This window comes from Cherax quadricarinatus, chromosome 84, assembly GCF_038502225.1.
Source record: "Cherax quadricarinatus isolate ZL_2023a chromosome 84, ASM3850222v1, whole genome shotgun sequence".
Lineage (NCBI taxonomy): Eukaryota > Metazoa > Arthropoda > Malacostraca > Decapoda > Parastacidae > Cherax > Cherax quadricarinatus.
The window spans coordinates 6,332,198-6,349,081 of NC_091375.1; the positions used below are offsets into that span (position 1 = coordinate 6,332,198).

Genomic DNA, 16,884 nt, shown 5'->3' on the forward strand with positions numbered 1-16,884 from the left:
GTTCCTATGTGGAGGTCGTTCCGACCTCCACATAGACAATAAGTAACTTTGTATCCTAATCAAATCTTGTAAAAAATTTACATGAACTTAATCTTCCTTATCATAATGATAGTTTATTACAGGTGGTAACGGAAGCTGTATATTTCGATCCTCTTCAGTGGATAAGTATGGAGGAGTAGCGTAAATGAATGTGTTTACACTTCAACTGGGAGAGTGTTGTAATTCCGAGGACATCGAGAGCAATACACATTTACTCTTAAGATGTGAGCCTGTGCATAGCTACAAGCAATGTTGACAGAACAGTTACACTCACCTTCCATAGATGGCGTTGACGTTACTAACCAAGACATTGCACTCCCACACACAGTTACTAACAGTGTTGATAGTGTAGGTTACACTCACCTCCCATAGATGGCGTTGACGGTACTAACCAAGACATGGCACTCCCACACACATCAACTAATAGTGTTGACAATGAAAGTTACACTCACCTCCCATAGATGGCGTTGACGGTATTAACCAAGGCATGGCACTCCCACACACAGTTACTAACAGTGTTGATAGTGTAGGTTACACTCACCTCCCATAGATGGCGTTGACGGTACTAACCAAGACATGGCACTCCCACACACATCAACTAATAGTGTTGACAATGAAAGTTACACTCACCTCCCATAGATGGCGTTGACGGTACTAACCAAGACATGGCACTCCCACACACAGTTACTAACAGTGTTGATAGTGTAGGTTACACTCACCTCCCATAGATGGCGTTGACGGCGGCGTCGAAGTAGGAGGAGGCGGAGACGTGTTCGTCAGGGATAACGCCAGACTGCATACCCAGAGCCACGTCACACTGACCTGACACACAGGTCAACCAGGTACATACACATTAATTAAGGTAAAAGTATATGAAAACAGAGTTCCAGAAGTTCCCTCTTAAGAGGAAATGTTTCCAGGAAAACAAATTATTTCATCTCCTCCTTACTATACCTGAAACACTTGTTAAAAATTAATTACGGTACATAATTTCCTGAGAATCGATAATGGACATGATACTAGCATTACTAATAATTTCCATTGCAAGCTCCTGATGTAATGATTGCAACATGAGAGGCCTAGAGCAGTGGTTGTTTTGTGCGCGCGCACACACACAACATATATATATATATATATATATATATATATATATATATATATATATATATATATATATATATATATATATATATATATAAACACTGATCTCTGGCTGAAGGAGACTCGAACCTACGAACCTTAGGACAAGGTACGCAGTGCTTTACCAATCTACCCACACCGGACAAAATACCTTGGTGTGTAGCATGCGCTACACGTTTGATCCAAGGCAGCCAGCTTTCAGGGAGAAGGCTTACAGCTTTTCATCTCATCCCCTGCATGCATCAGCCTTACTAGAGATTTGTCCAGTGTGGGTAGATTGGTAAAGCACTGCGTACCTTGTCCTAAGGTTCGTAGGTTCGAGTCTCCTTCAGCCAGAGATCAGTGTTTGCGTATATTTCGCCTGCTCTCGCGAATTCCTTGCATTGTTAAAATCTCTAGTAAGGCTGATGCATGCAGGGGATGAGATGAAAAGCTGTAAGCCTTCTCCCTGAAAGCTGGCTGCCTTGGATCAAACGTGTAGCGCAAGCTACACGCCAAAGTATTTTGTCCAGTGTGGGTAGATTGGTAAAGAAACCATACCCCGGCCGGGATTGAACCCGCGGTCATAGAGTCTCAAAACTCCAGCCCGTCGCGTTACCTTGTCCTAAGGTTCGTAGGTTCGAGTCTCCTTCAGCCAGAGATCAGTGTTTGTGTATATTTCGCCTACTCTCGCGAATTCCTTGCATATATATATATATATATATATATATATATATATATATATATATATATATATATATATATATAATATATATATATATATATATATTGTAGGTAGTAGGTTGGTAGACAGCAACCACCCAGGGAGGTACTGCCGTCCTGCCAAGTGAGTGTAAAACGAAAGCCTGTAATTGTTTTACATGATGGTAGGATTGCTGGTGTCCATTTTTGTCTCATAAACATATAAGATTTCAGGTACGTCTTGCTACTTCTAATTACACTTAGGTCACACTACACATACATGTACAAGCATATATATACACACACCTCTGGGTTTTCTTCTATTTTCTTACTAGTTCTTGTTCTTGTTTATTTCCTCTTATCTCCATGGGGAAGTGGAACAGAATTCTTCCTCCGTAAGCCATGCGTGTTGTAAGAGGCGACTAAAATGCCGGGAGCAAGGAGCTAGTAACCTCTTCTCCTGTATATATTACTAAATGTAAAAGGAGAAGCTTTCCTTTTTTCTTTTGGGCTACCCCGCCTCGGTGGGATACTGCCGGTGTGTTGAAAAAATATATATATATATATATATATATATATATATATATATATATATATATATATATATATATATATAAAGAGAGAGAGAGAGAGAGAGAGACTACGAAGATACTACTACTTAATGGCTTTTGAACGTAGGTAATAAAGTAACTCTTAGCTTGCATAATAAAACTAAGAACTCAAAGGAAAATAAAAGAAGAACAGAGAGACTCACAGGTGTATTTGCAAATAAAAACCATCCGTCCTTTTCCTGCAGTCTCCCGCCCTCATCAATCAAGCAAACTTGCAACTTACACATGTTCAACTCCTGAGTCTATTCTTCGAAGCTTCTGGTTGGTGGAGCGTCTTCGTAATACAGATACCAGAGTGTTGCACATGCGTCTTATACCTAAGTGTTGCATATGCGTCTTATACCTAAGTGTTGCACATGTGTCTTATACCAGTGCTGCACATGCGACTTATACCTAAGTGTTGCACATGTGTCTTATACCAGAATGTTGCACATGTGTCTTATTCGTGTAGGTGTTGTTGATTATGGGGTGGGAGAGTTGGTAGGTGTTGAAGTTTAACATTGTTGGATGTGTGTGTGTGTGTACTCACTTGTTTGTGGTTGCAGGGGTCGATTCACAGCTCCTGGCCCCGCCACTTCGCTGATCACTATTAGGTCCACTCTCTCCCTGTTTCAAGAGTTTTATCGTCCTCTTCTTGAAGCTGTGTATGGATCCTGCCTCCACTATATCACTCTCCAGATTGTTCCGTGTGTGCATGCGTGCGTGTGCGTGTTTGTACGTACGTACGTACTCGCCTGGTACTTAATCAAGGACAAGAGACTATATAGAACCCATCTTCCACAGGTTCAAGAATTATAAACCTGCGTACAATATACCTATTATTTTTAAATTAACGAGTCAACTAAAACGATAGACAGGAAAACTCAATCAACGGAACAGCATTAATATTATGACATCCTCATATTGGAAGACCTTAAGTCAATAACTACTCAAACTGGTAAAGGTTATATGAGCCTCAGGACTCCCCTTATGCTAAAATTATTAAAGTCTCTCTTGGCGCTAATGAGAGAAAGAATAACTAAGCTTAGACAAAATGACTGTGTCGAGTGAGTTGACTCACCCAACACATTCCCCTGAGCAAAGCATGAAAAGCTGTAAAATAATTGGAAATGAGTTGACAGGTTGTTTACCCAAATTCAGTACACAAAGCAAACGAGTTAATCAAGAATTGGGCACAAGTCTCCAGCTAATACATGTCACTATTACATATAAGGGAGAACTTTGAAAGTAAAACGGACGAAGTTTTGTCCAATTTACTCCAAGCAAATTGTGTGATACCCAATATACCGCATATGATGCTGCCCTCACCAAGGGCAAAGCTATTGCCCATGAAGAGGACGGTATCACCTATGCCACTTAGATTACTAAGGCGTGTACCTGGTAACCCACTGTTAGAACTACGGCTCAGGTACCTTCCTCGTGGACTAATAGATTATTGTACCAATACGCAAACCTGACCAGCATAATGTGTCTTACACAGGTAGTGAACGATGAAAGGATTGGTACCAAACTATGTATTAAGCTGTGTTGCAACATAGTGACAGAAGTCAACAATACACGGCGTCTTAATATAAACAAGGCTTTTGATTTTGCAAATGTTGCTTTGTTTCAAGTAGTTAAAATGGATATTGGTGATTTACTTTCACGGTGGATTCTTGTTTATTTCCCTAACAAACTCATCTGCATCGTTTTTGGGATACAAAACAAACTAAGAAAATGTAACTTGGCACTCCCCAAGACGGTGTATTAAGTCCTACTTTGTTCAATGTATTAATCAATGCCCTAATTAAATCTACACCAGATGTTGAAATTATCTATGGTGGTTTTATTATGGATACTAAAGTTTTTCGTGAAATGCAAACCAATCTTAAATCACAAACAGACAGCCTGTGATATTCTTAGTCTTATAATTTCAGTAGAGAAGACCAACGTGTTTAAGGGGCTAGCAATGGTTTTGAGTCGATTATTTTATTTGTCGACTCAAATCATTGCTAGCCCCTTAAGAAAACTGATGTAAGGTATAATCCCAATCGTTGATAGATTCTCATGCACCAGATTTAGTCCTGCAATACAGAAGAACTATTGAGAGACTTGGAAAAAAAATGAAGCCCTAAGAATTATTCTTGACTGTCCTATAATTATCAAAATAGTTGAATACGTGAGAGAATACGCGAAATCAGTGCCATGATAGAACTGAAGCTGCTGCCTGGTGATCAAAACAATATTGCCTCTAGACACAACCCGCACCATGTGCGGGTTATTTGTGTATTGTTCCAGTCACGGTATTGTGCCTTTTACTGTTATTTATCTCTAGAGAATTACTAGGACGTATAATTCAGGGGACAAGTGAATCAAGATGGGTTTAAATAACAGCCACACAAAAACGTTTGGACTACATGTACTTGATCATGTTAGGAAACAGCAGCATTACCCACCACTCTGGTATACAACAAATTTTGATATCACTATGCCCGCCTATCCTCCCAAGATACTAACACACAATCCTCAATTTCGATTACTTTCTATACTCTACACTAAAACACACACACGACCTGAGGACAAAACACTGTCACACAGATTATCTATGCTGTGGCAGTGGGAGGGCAGGAAGTGCTCCTGTCGTAAACCAGACAGTTGGTAGTTTAATACAAAGATGTATTAGAATTAACAGCTGGGTTTATACCTTATAAACTGGTTTGTTTGCAATACTTGTTGCTCTCAACGTTGTGGAAACTACGACCTCTGTTAATATAACCGTAACAGACTCATTATCCTCATTACTTGCTCTGAATAGCCTGAGACCTGACTGTAGCAAGTCTGTATAAGCTAGGCACAGAGATACACACAGGGATTATAGTCAAGAATTTGTGGATTTCCTCTCACATAGGCTGATGAGTAAGACGTTATTGTTGAAACGTTTCGCCAACTGCTCCATATTTGTCTTACTGAAGACAATGTTAAGTATAATTTTTTTCAAACAATAATTTAAGAAACATAAGAAAAAAGTAGCAAATGAATTGAAGAAAATAGAACAACACAGAACTAGCAGATGAGTTGTTCACCATAAGAAAACTAGTCAACAACATACTTAAGGAAAAGTAAAAGGCGAGTAGACTGCAGTATGGTTTGTATGGAGATGTCAGTGACAAAATGCCAAGTGTGTGGACAGAGGCAGTGCCATACACTGAAGCATTATATCTTAGTCCAAACATCCAACCTTTCAGAGACACCTCCATGCAGACCACACAGGATATGACAGAACACTTCATTAAGGCTGTATTCATATTTTGCATCGCTAGAGAGAGAACTGTTTTTACTGAGGAAATCTCAACACAATAATAACTACTGTTTCTGCAGATATTTTTTTATTTTATATAACGCAAACACAAACAAGAGATCAGGAACTTCATGTAGGTCCCAGAGGAAAAACGTGTGCCCTTTACGGATTAGACATTTTGATTCATCTTCCGCCTGATTTTATTGGAGTTGTGGTGCCAATACCGACTAAAAATTTTAAAGGGGTGAACCGGTAAGGCAGTGGAAGGCCTCGACCAGATGACCAAAATTTCCAGATGCGGGTCATCATATGTCTATGATCCGTGTCAGGAAACACTTATCTTGTTTCCTGACAAACTTTACCTAACCTAACCTGTTGTGACAGACAATTTACACTCTTCACGTTTGGTAAAACGATCGTTGTTTTAGAAGTCAAGATCGCAAGATCTGGCTAAAAAGCACAACACACAAATACTTGTGTTTGTGTGTATGACTGTGCAAGTTTACAATAACATTTCTATATGAGAATTCTGTCAGACGCTGAGAGGTGATCCTCCGGACATTTTTGTTGACTTATTTCATATCTAAGACATTCAGAGGACCATGTTAAAAATGACGTGTGAGAAATTTGTCTCAAAGTGTCATCTATTTCCACGAAGAATAAATACCAGTGTTACATCAGCCGTTTCGCCGTAGTTCGCGTCAGAAATATTTTTGTTTTAAAGTCTTGAAGAGAAAATGACAAAAAAATGTTGAATATAGGAAATGCCTAATGAACGATGCACTAAGTAAAAATACCAGACATAATAAGCAAATATCTTAAATTTCTAGCAACAGATGTGAAAAACTGTAGACATAAATCCTTTTGAGGCCTAGTTCTTAGGCTTTTGTGTACCCATTTTTCTAGCACTGCCGTCCGCAGGACAGGTATGAGGTGCACAGTAAACAAGCCGCTTTTACGTCGAAGTCTAAGCAAAAATAACGTAAATACAAGCTTACCAACAGGAAAACTAAACGAAAATAACGTAAAAGGAAGGTTTAAAATCTGCGAAATAAATCAGTTAGATAAAATATTTACCAAAGGAAACATAAATTGACTATCAACTGTTTGCTGATGCAGCCTCGTGTTAGTTTTTCTCTCCCCTGAGATAATGTTTGAGTCTCCCCTTCACACTTGAATATAAAGTACACATACGCTGTGTGTGCTCTAACCTTGGCTCTGTTTGAGGTGGATGGATGGATGAGAAGGCATGTGATATGCATGGAAATGCGCTAGACCTGTAGGGAAACGGGAGGAAATTAGGTATGATGCAAGCGAGAATGACCAGCATGAAGGTACCACCTCACCTTCAAGGTACTCCCCACCTGCCCCATCAAGGTATCCCCGCTGTTGGGTTCTTATCCAATGGAGTGATGGTGAAGGAAACACTGTAGATTTTTACAGTGATATATTCAGTAAATACGTGGTGAAGCCTGGGAAAAGTCCATCCACTTCACCAGTAGAGGAGAAAGACTTAGCTTCCACTGACTTCAGACGAAGTTACGAGTTCGTTACATCTGTTAAACAAACGTTTTTGAGCCGTTGTTTTACCAGGTGAGAAGATGGGTTTAACGATCCTACTGTCCCATCGTATTCCACTTGAACCTGGAACTAGACCTACTTATGTACCTGCTTACAGAATACCTCATTGCGAAGTTGCTGTCGCAGAAGTCCAAGAGTTATTGTAACGCATAGCCGATCTGGGTACCCCTAGTAGAAGAGTATATCAATTAGCAATTCCAAAGTCACTAGAATGTAGCCCTACAGCTAGCTCACGATTCGGAAATGGAGTACAGACACAGGGAAGACAAATACGCTAAACCTCCTTGAAAAATAACCTCAAGGTAAGCGTAGTCTCGAGCACTTCACCTGAGACAAAATCCATGGAATAACTGCTGTTATAAAAGCGAGACTAGCAAATTTAAGGGTAGCTATTAGGAACCACAAGAAAGAGGTATTCACGACCTTATATATGGAATACGCAGCACCAGTATGGAACCCGCATTTGATAAAGCATGCAAAAATGAAAAAGTACAAAGGTTTGCAATGAAACCAGTCCCAGAGCTGAGGGGTATGAACTATGAGGAGACGCTAGAGGAGCTAAATCTGACGACATTAGAGGATAGAAGGATCAGAGGTGACATGATTACGAAGTACAAAATACCGAGAGAAACTGACAGGATTCAGATGGAAAATGTGTTTGAGAAGCTGGTCTCATGTTCACAAGGGCACACCTGGAAGGTAAAAACGCAGGCAAGTCACAGGGATATTAGGAAATACTTCTTTAGCAGTAAAGTGAAAAGTAGACACATACGCAACATCTGGGCATCTTTATTGTAGACGTTTCTCCAATCAATACAGATTCAATACAAATTCAAGGACATGATTGGAAGATTGGTATTGTATACCATTCACGTACATCTTGTCAGACACTGCAACATCATGGAATCTTGCTTCAGAATACGTCTACATAACCTTCTTCACGGCTACTACTACTACTACTACTACTACTACTACTACTACCACTAACCCATACCTTAGGTAGGACCTACTTCCAGTGGGAAATCCCGCCTACCAGTAACTATGCCCTCGTCTGCTACCCGTCCCTTTCCACCTGACGCCAGTATATAAGCACCAGCCTTCTTGCCTGTGCTCCAGAATCTTCACGACTACGGTGCTCTTCACATCAACTCCAAGGTTGAGAGACTGATTACCTCATCTTCTGTATATAGTTCTACTGTCTTCCAGTCATGTCCTTGAATTTGTATTGATAAAGCCACTGGATGGCGAAACGTCTACAATGAAGATACCCAGATGTTGCATATGTCTAATTTTCATCGGCAGTAGAGTAGTCAGGAAGTAGATTGACCTAGACAGCAAAGTGGTAGAGACGGAATCCATACATAGCTTCAAGCACAGGTATGATAAGCTCATGTAACCGAGACAGTGAAACAAGAAGCGAGGCCTGGAGCTGAGACTTGCCCCCTGCAACCACAATCAAGACAAACACACACAAACACACACACACACACCACAGCACACACACACACACCACAGCACACACACACAGCACACACACACACACACACACACACACACACACACACACACACACACACACACACACACACACACACACACACACACACACACACACACACACACACACACACACAATACACAACACACACAATACATGCATACACGCACACAATACACAACACACATACACAATGCACAACACACTCACAATACATACATACATACATACACACACACAATACACAACACGCATACACACAATGCACAACAACACACACACACACACAATACACAACACACACACAGTACATACATACATACATACACGCACACAATACACAACACACACACACACACACAATACACAACACACACAGTACACAACACACACACACAACACACACACAGTACATACATACATACACACACACAATACACAACACACACACACACACAATACACAACACACACACAGTACATACATACATACATACACACACACAATACACAACACACACACACACACAATACACAACACACACAGTACACAACACACAAAGTACATACATACACACCCAATACACAACACACATACACACAATACACAACACACATACACACAATACACAACACACACACAGAATACACAATACACACACAGTACCTACATACATACATACATACACACACACACACAATACACAACACACACAGTACACAACACACATACAGTACATACATACACGCACACAATACACAAAACACACACACACACACACACACACACACACACACACACACACACACACACACGTACGTACGTTCAAGGGAGCAAAATCACACACTCATATCCAATTGCAAGAACACTCAAAAGGAGAAACCTTCCTAAAACAGAAAAATCATTGGCCTCCGCTGCTCTGAGCTCTTTCCAGTGATTACAACTCTTTTTCCAATCAACCTGAGACCCTTTGGGTTTGATATGCTGTACCCCGTAATGATGACACAGATTGGCATGATTAATTTCTTGTATGATCTGGCTTTGAGAGAGAATTTTCAATGAGCTGATGTAGGTAATGGCTCTTAGCTTGTAAAGTTAGGAACCTTAACCTCTCCTTGTAAAATCCTGTGTAAAGAGAGAGAGAGAGAGAGAGAGAGAGAGAGAGAGAGAGAGAGAGAGAGAGAGAGAGAGAGAATGAGAGAGAGAGAGAGCACACCCAAACACGGAAGCCAGCATGTTGGTCCAGGAACTAAGGGTGGGACGGTATGTGAATGGCCCGGGCGGTTATCGCCGAAGAATGAAACCCCGTCCAACGACTTCTATCTTACGCACCAGTCTCAGTGGAGGGGGGGGGAGAGGGAGGGGGAGGAGAGGGAGGGAGATGGAAGGAGAGGGAGGGAGAGGGAGGGAGAGGGAGGGAGAGGGAGGGAGAGGGAGGGAAAGGGAGGGAGAGGGAGGGAGAGGGGAGATGGAAATGGAGAACGAGAAGGAGATGGAGAGGGATGGAGATAAAGGGAAGGAGAGGGAGAAAATCGGAGATAGATAGAGAGAGAACGAGAGAGAGGAGGGAGTGAGAGAAAGTGGCGAGAGATAATGGAACTTCCATGGGCCACAACCATAGAAAATTGCATTAACATAACAAAACAGTCGTCTTGGAGGCGTGCAAGCTGCTGCTGCTGCTGCTGCTGCTGCTGCTGCTGCTGTGGGAGAAGCACCTGTACACATCTGTCCTTCGAGGAGGGTGCCTTCGATGAGTGGAACAGTCTGCTAAGTAGGGTTATCGAAGCTAAAACCTTGGGTATCTTCAAACTTAAGTTGGATAAATACCCGTGTGACAGGGGCTGGATTTACGTAGACTTTGCAAATAAGTTAAAAAGGGCTACCAAAGCTTTTCGCTTGGATAGCACTGAAAATGGGTTGGATAAATATTTGTTAGTGGGTTTGGGTTTGAGAAGGACCTGCCTAGTATGGGCCAGTAGGCCTCTTGCAGATTCTCCTTTATGTTCTTATTCAGTTATTTTGTATTTCTAATTTCTTTTCTTTTCATAGTTAAATTTACAAAGTAAGAGTTGTTGTTCTGCCTGACCCCGTTCCAAAGGCCAGGAGCTGTAACCACATATTGGTGAGTACTCCCTAGGGAACCACCCTCAACTAACACCCTGGTACCTGCTTACTGTTATTTAAACAGGGATTAACAGATATAAGGAAACATGCCCATCATCTCCACCCGTGCCGGGGATCTAACCACGGTCCTTAAGTATGTGAGCTGGGGACATAACCCTGATGGACTTGACACATCCCTATGAATACACTAATGTGGACACCTCTTCTCCCTCTGATAGTGTTACGAAAATCAAGCAGAAACAGTCTGACGGGTCAAGATGCCAGAGAAAATACAAATGCTCCAGGTATCTCCCTAAAAGGAAACCTGAGATGGGACTTACCAATGTTTAGGCAGCAGACGAGGTTGAGAGCCACGCAGCAGAGAAACAGCAGAAGCAGCGGCAGCTTCAGCATCAAGGTAAGTGGCAGATGATCCATTCTTGTGGGCGTGTGGCCACTTCACGCCCACACCACCACCAATGGGCGGCCGCCTCACGCCCACACTACCGCCAGAGGGCGGCCGCCTCACGCTTTCACCATCGGGAAGAGGCTGTGTACGGGAATGCGGGCGCCCTCCACTCTGAAGATACCGACCTTTTAAGGTTCTCACTTTAGTGCTAAACTTACGAATCTACTCCACTTTAATGCCAGTATTTTGGGCATGTCTAATATTAGTCTCTTGAAGTACCCAAGTCTTTTCGGGCACCTCAGCCTAATATTAAATATAGATGTAGGCCGGAGGGAGCCCCGTCAACACCAACCATCTGCGTAGTTCAGTTATATATTCAGTCTAACACTATGTAGACATGTGCGTTTGAGTGAATGTTGTATATGTGTGTGCATGTGTGTGTTGCAGATGGTATCTGCAACAGCTGTCCACCGTTGACTCTCATCTGCATTTAGTTTGCATAATCAGAGTAATGTGTATAGACGATTCTTCACGCCACGTTTTAAGGGCTAGGAAATCGCCCATTCGTCAGACACTTAGCTTTTCAAGCGCCCAGCGTCGGTGAGAGTCACAACCACGCACTTCCTCCTCCGTTGCTTTCGTACGTGGCAGACGTTCGTTATTCCCGGGTCTTTTAAACCCCGTGTATTTCACAGTGACCTTTCTCTCGGCTTTTACTGCTCGTTTTTTTGCGTCCGAGTCTTACGGACCCAAACACGTTTATTATTACGGTGGTGTCTATGTAGCGGCTTCTTGGGTGGACCGACAGGTGGTGGTCCTGGACCTGTTGAGAGGAGGCGCGTGTGTGTCTCCAGGTAAGTACAGCTAGTTATCGTGGCTGGCGCAAAATGGCCTGAGGATCGAGCCTCCACCCACAAGACTTAAGTCGTTTACACAAACGTAATTCATACATAATTCACGGCAACACTAGTACAGTAAAACACCAAACACACAATGTTTGAGCTGCATGTCAATTAATTTAAACAGCTGTTAAAACTTCGCCTTGAAAGCAAACGTTTCTGTTTTATGTTTTTTTATGTTTTTTAGTCTTTTTAATATGAAGGTATTTTTTAAATTAATTTTAGTGAAGGTTTTTATTTGCCTTGATACACTGAGTCACCGGCTTTATTTTGAAGTCACCGGCTTTATTTTGAAGTCACCGGCTTTATTTTGAAGTCACCGGCTTTATTTTGAAGTCACCGGCTTTATTTTGAAGTCACCGGCTTTATTTTGAAGTCACCGGCTTTATTTTGAAGTCACTGGCTTTATTTTGAAGTCACCGGCTTTATTTTGAAGTCACTGGCTTTATTTTGAAGTCACTGGCTTTATTTTGAAGTCACCGGCTTTATTTTGAAGTCACCGGCTTTATTTTGAAGTCACCGGCTTTATTTTGAAGTCACCGGCTTTATTTTGAAGTCACCGGCTTTATTTTGAAGTCACCGGCTTTAATTTGAAGTCACCGGCTTTATTTTGAAGTCACCGGCTTTATTTTGAAGTCACCGGCTTTATTTTGAAGTTACCGGCTTTATTTTGAAGTCACCGGCTTTATTTTGAAGTTACTATCTCATTTTAAAGGCACTGGCTTAAATTTGACGTCATCGGTTAAATTTTGAAGTCACCGGATTAATTTTGAAGTCACAGACTTAATTTTGAAGTCACCGGCTTAATGTTGAAGTCACCGGCTTAATGTTGAAGTCACCGGCTTAATTTTGAAGGCACCGGCTTAATTTTGAAGTCACCGGCTTAATTTTGAAGTCACCAGCTTAATTTTGAAGTCACCGGCTTAATTTTGAAGTCACCGGCTTAATTTTGAAGTCGTTGGCTTCATATTGAAGTTCTCCACAAGTCCACAGGCACCACAGCCTCATCTTTACCATTCAACCAGCGATTTCTAGCACTGTTAAGATTGCTCAGTGCCTCTTGGAGCTCTGGCACTTCCTGGCTCCTTCTCTTGACCTGACGTCACAGGGGTCACTGAAAATGTAGAGAAATGAAAGGTGAAAAAACCACACGTAAAGATTGCTCAGTGCCTCTTGGAGCTCTGGCACTTCCTGGCTCCTTCTCTTGACCTGACGTCACAGGGGTCACTGAAAATGTAGAGAAATGAAAGGTGAAAAAACCACACGTAAAGATTGCTCAGTGCCTCTTGGAGCTCTGGCACTTCCTGGCTCCTTCTCTTGACCTGACGTCACAGGGGTCACTGAAAATGTAGAGAAATGAAAGGTGAAAAAACCACACGTATGAAGAAGGAAAATATAAAATAACGAGAAGCAATCACGTATTGAACAAAAGGTGAAAATAATGAGTTACTAACACACACAAAAGCAAAAAAAACAAAAGGAAATACCTGATAAGTCGAGAATATAAACACTTCAGAGTGAAGAGGAGAAACCAGAGAATGATTGTCAAAACAGAGACGTAAGAACAATAGAGGGACGAAATAAGAAAAACAAAACGTAACAAACAGATGATAACTTGTGGAAGGAGATGAGAAACAGAGACAAAAGGAGGTGGATTTATGGAAGATAGAACCAGGCTATATACAGTGGGTCAGGTGCCCCGGGTATGTACTCAGGTGCCCCGGGAATATACTCGGGTATCTCGCCTCGTTTAAAGGCTTAAGACTATCTTAGGTATATCCTCAACCATCAATGATGCCACCCACAATAGTCTCATACTACCCAGATACCTACTTCTAGGTGGACGGAGGCATTAGGTGTAAGGAGACCCGTCCATAACCCTCCACTCGCCTGAAATTAAATCCCCGTCCATCAGTTGCGAGTCTGCTATACAAAAGATGCTTATTAATTTTAAAAGATAATGCCTATCTCTTAAGCAATAATTAGGAGCTGTATGACCCAATTTCGCAGATAAAAAGTTTTATTGGGGCAACGTTTCGCTCTTATTTATTTCGGTCCGACTTGGACCATTTATTGTGCCTTTTTTTTGGTTCATGTATTGATAAAGTCACTGGATGGCGAAACGTCTACAAATAAAGATACCCAGATGTTGCACATGTGTCTCATTCCTCGTCCTACACAGAGAAACACTGACATAATAAAACCTTTCGAAGTGCTTTTCTTTGCTGTTGTCAACAGTAAAATTACGATACAATGAAGAGCTTGAGTCATCCTGAGTGTCTTGACACACTTGACACACTGAGTGTCTTGACACACTTGACACACTGACTTCAGTTTGTTCCTGCCTACGTCAGTAATTCTTAAAAAAACATTAACTTTCTCCAGAATGTTGACTTTCTGCAGCAGAGAAATAAAAATATGTCTTACTGCATGATACATATGTGCAGCTTGCAGAAAGATAGTAGCTGACCAGGGGTTTAAAATTTCAAGCTGAATGGGGTAGGTATTCTGTAGTAATAAAGGACATTAGATGAACGCCTCTGGCATCACGCAGTATGTAAAGTCTCAAGCAACTCAGTATTAAAGGTCTCATGCAACTCAGTATTTAAGGGCTCACACAACTCAGTATTAAAGGGCTCATGCAACTCAGTATTTAAGGGCTCACACAACTCAGTATTTAAGGGCTCATGCAACTCAGTATTTAAGGGCTCGTGCAACTCAGTATTTAAGGGCTCACACAACTCAGTATTTAAGGGCTCAGGCAACTCAGTATTTAAGGGCTCATGCAACTCAGTATTTAAGGGCTCATGCAACTCAGTATTTAAGGGCTCACACAACTCAGTATTTAAGGGCTCATGCAACTCAGTACTTAAGGGCTCACACAACTCAGTATTTAAGGGCTCATGCAACTCAGTATTTAAGGGCTCATGCAACTCAGTATTTAAGGGCTCACGCAACTCAGTATTTAAGGGCTCACGCAACTCAGTATTTAAGGGCTCACGCAACTCAGGAAATTTAAAAACAGTAAAAATATGAATATTTAATATTTACGTGAAGTGGTTGTGTTTCAGTACAACTCGTGAGTTTTTAATGCCTTCTTTAGGGATTAAGTAGTCTTGACTGGTGGTGAACAGGTTACATGGACTCACGAAATCGTAATGACACGATTGCAAACAAACCATACCGCGGGTGGGGTTAGAACCCGCGATCAGAGAGTCACAAAACTCCAGACCGTCGCGTTAGCCACTGGAACTTGTTGGATGAATCTTATTGTAGTTAGCTGGTCCAGTGGCTAACGCGACGGTCTGGAGTTTTGTGACTCTCTGATCGCGAGTTCTAACCCCACCCATAGTACAGTTAGGTTACACGAAGCCTTGGTGACCCTCGTGTTATCTATAAGTGACGTGTCTGACCTCACTAGGTCAAGGCATTGGCATAAGCCGGTGTGAGAATTGGACCTGCCTCTCATAGGCCAGTAGGCCTGTTGCAGTGTTCATCCTTTCTTATGTTTTTATGTTCTTATAAGATTTCAGCCCCATTAACCAGTAGGGAAGATAAAACATATAGATAAATGGTTCAGAGAACTGCTGTACCTCACCTGTCTACAGTATATAAGCTTCTTTTCTGCACATATACTGTACTCTTGTCAAAACTGATGGACTGATCACATCGACTCCAGGCTGAGGGACTGATTACTCAAACTCCTCCTGATCTTCAACCAGTCTTCTCTGTCTTGGACTGAGGAAGCCACTGGGTGGCGAAACGTTTCCCCAACACCCAAGTATTGCATAAGGTCTAATTCATCTATTAAAACCATATTATCTTCCCAGCATAAAATTTAATGTGTTAGGCCTAGACATCCCATTTTTATGAGAATCATAGAAAAAACTAATATCTTATAGCTATAAAACCCGAAAGTATAATTTATATTTAAGAAATATAGCTGCATAATCCATGTGATTAAATGCATAACACAGAACATGAGAATAAACTCATTTGTGAGAAGAAAATGTGGAGAAAACATTCATTGAGTAAATGTTTTCCAGAGAACAATCGAATTAAATGGGGAAAAAAGTGACCTTGATAATATACGGATGTAATTAAGTACTTAAAGTATTTAGTGCATCTTGCATCCCCGACTTGGATGCTGTGGATATATCCAGTTGAATCAAGGGAATCGGTCGCTTGGTCCAGCATCCACAGATTCGAACACTGAGCTCGTTCACCAAGTTAGATCAAGCCAGCCGAGTGTTCATCCACACATTCGAACACTTGAGTAGGGATGAGTAAAAGTCTACTTTATTCCTACCTTCGAGTTGCTTCGTTCTGGCTTACACGTCAGGAAAATAAAATTGGATACGATCGTAAAAGAAATAATGAATATTAAATGATCCTTATACGACGCAGCACATCTGAGTTACGACAAAGTATCGTCCACTTCACCTCTATATCTCCCCCTTTCCTCATATCTATTTACCATTTATCTTAGCAATACGTCTCTTCTTAACCTCCCAAACACACATCCAACACCTACCCGCCCCACAACTTACCTTTGAAACCGAGCACATGAACGTCAGGGGTGATGACCAGATTACAGTGCAGGAGTGACTCTACTGGCGCGATAATAGCCATAATCTCGCCATCAC

At 41.5% G+C, this 16,884-nt stretch overlaps 1 protein-coding gene across 3 annotated transcripts in view; it reads right to left on the bottom strand.

Moving 5' to 3' along the window:
- LOC128704229 (discoidin domain-containing receptor 2-like) overlaps positions 1 to 16,884 on the bottom strand; it is a 160,817-nt gene that overhangs the window by 39,575 nt on the left and 104,358 nt on the right. Inside the window, exons 2-3 of one of the 3 annotated variants that reach the window (XM_070102979.1) lie at positions 11,272 to 13,352; positions 759 to 861 (exon numbers count right to left, since the gene is read on the bottom strand). In XM_070102979.1, the coding sequence (XP_069959080.1) occupies positions 759 to 861; positions 11,272 to 11,368 (200 nt within the window). In that variant the 5' untranslated portion in view covers positions 11,369 to 13,352. Of the gene's footprint in view, positions 1 to 758; positions 862 to 11,271; positions 13,353 to 16,884 lie in introns of those variants that run through there. The other 2 variants (XM_070102980.1, XM_070102981.1) reach the window with 2 other exon arrangements.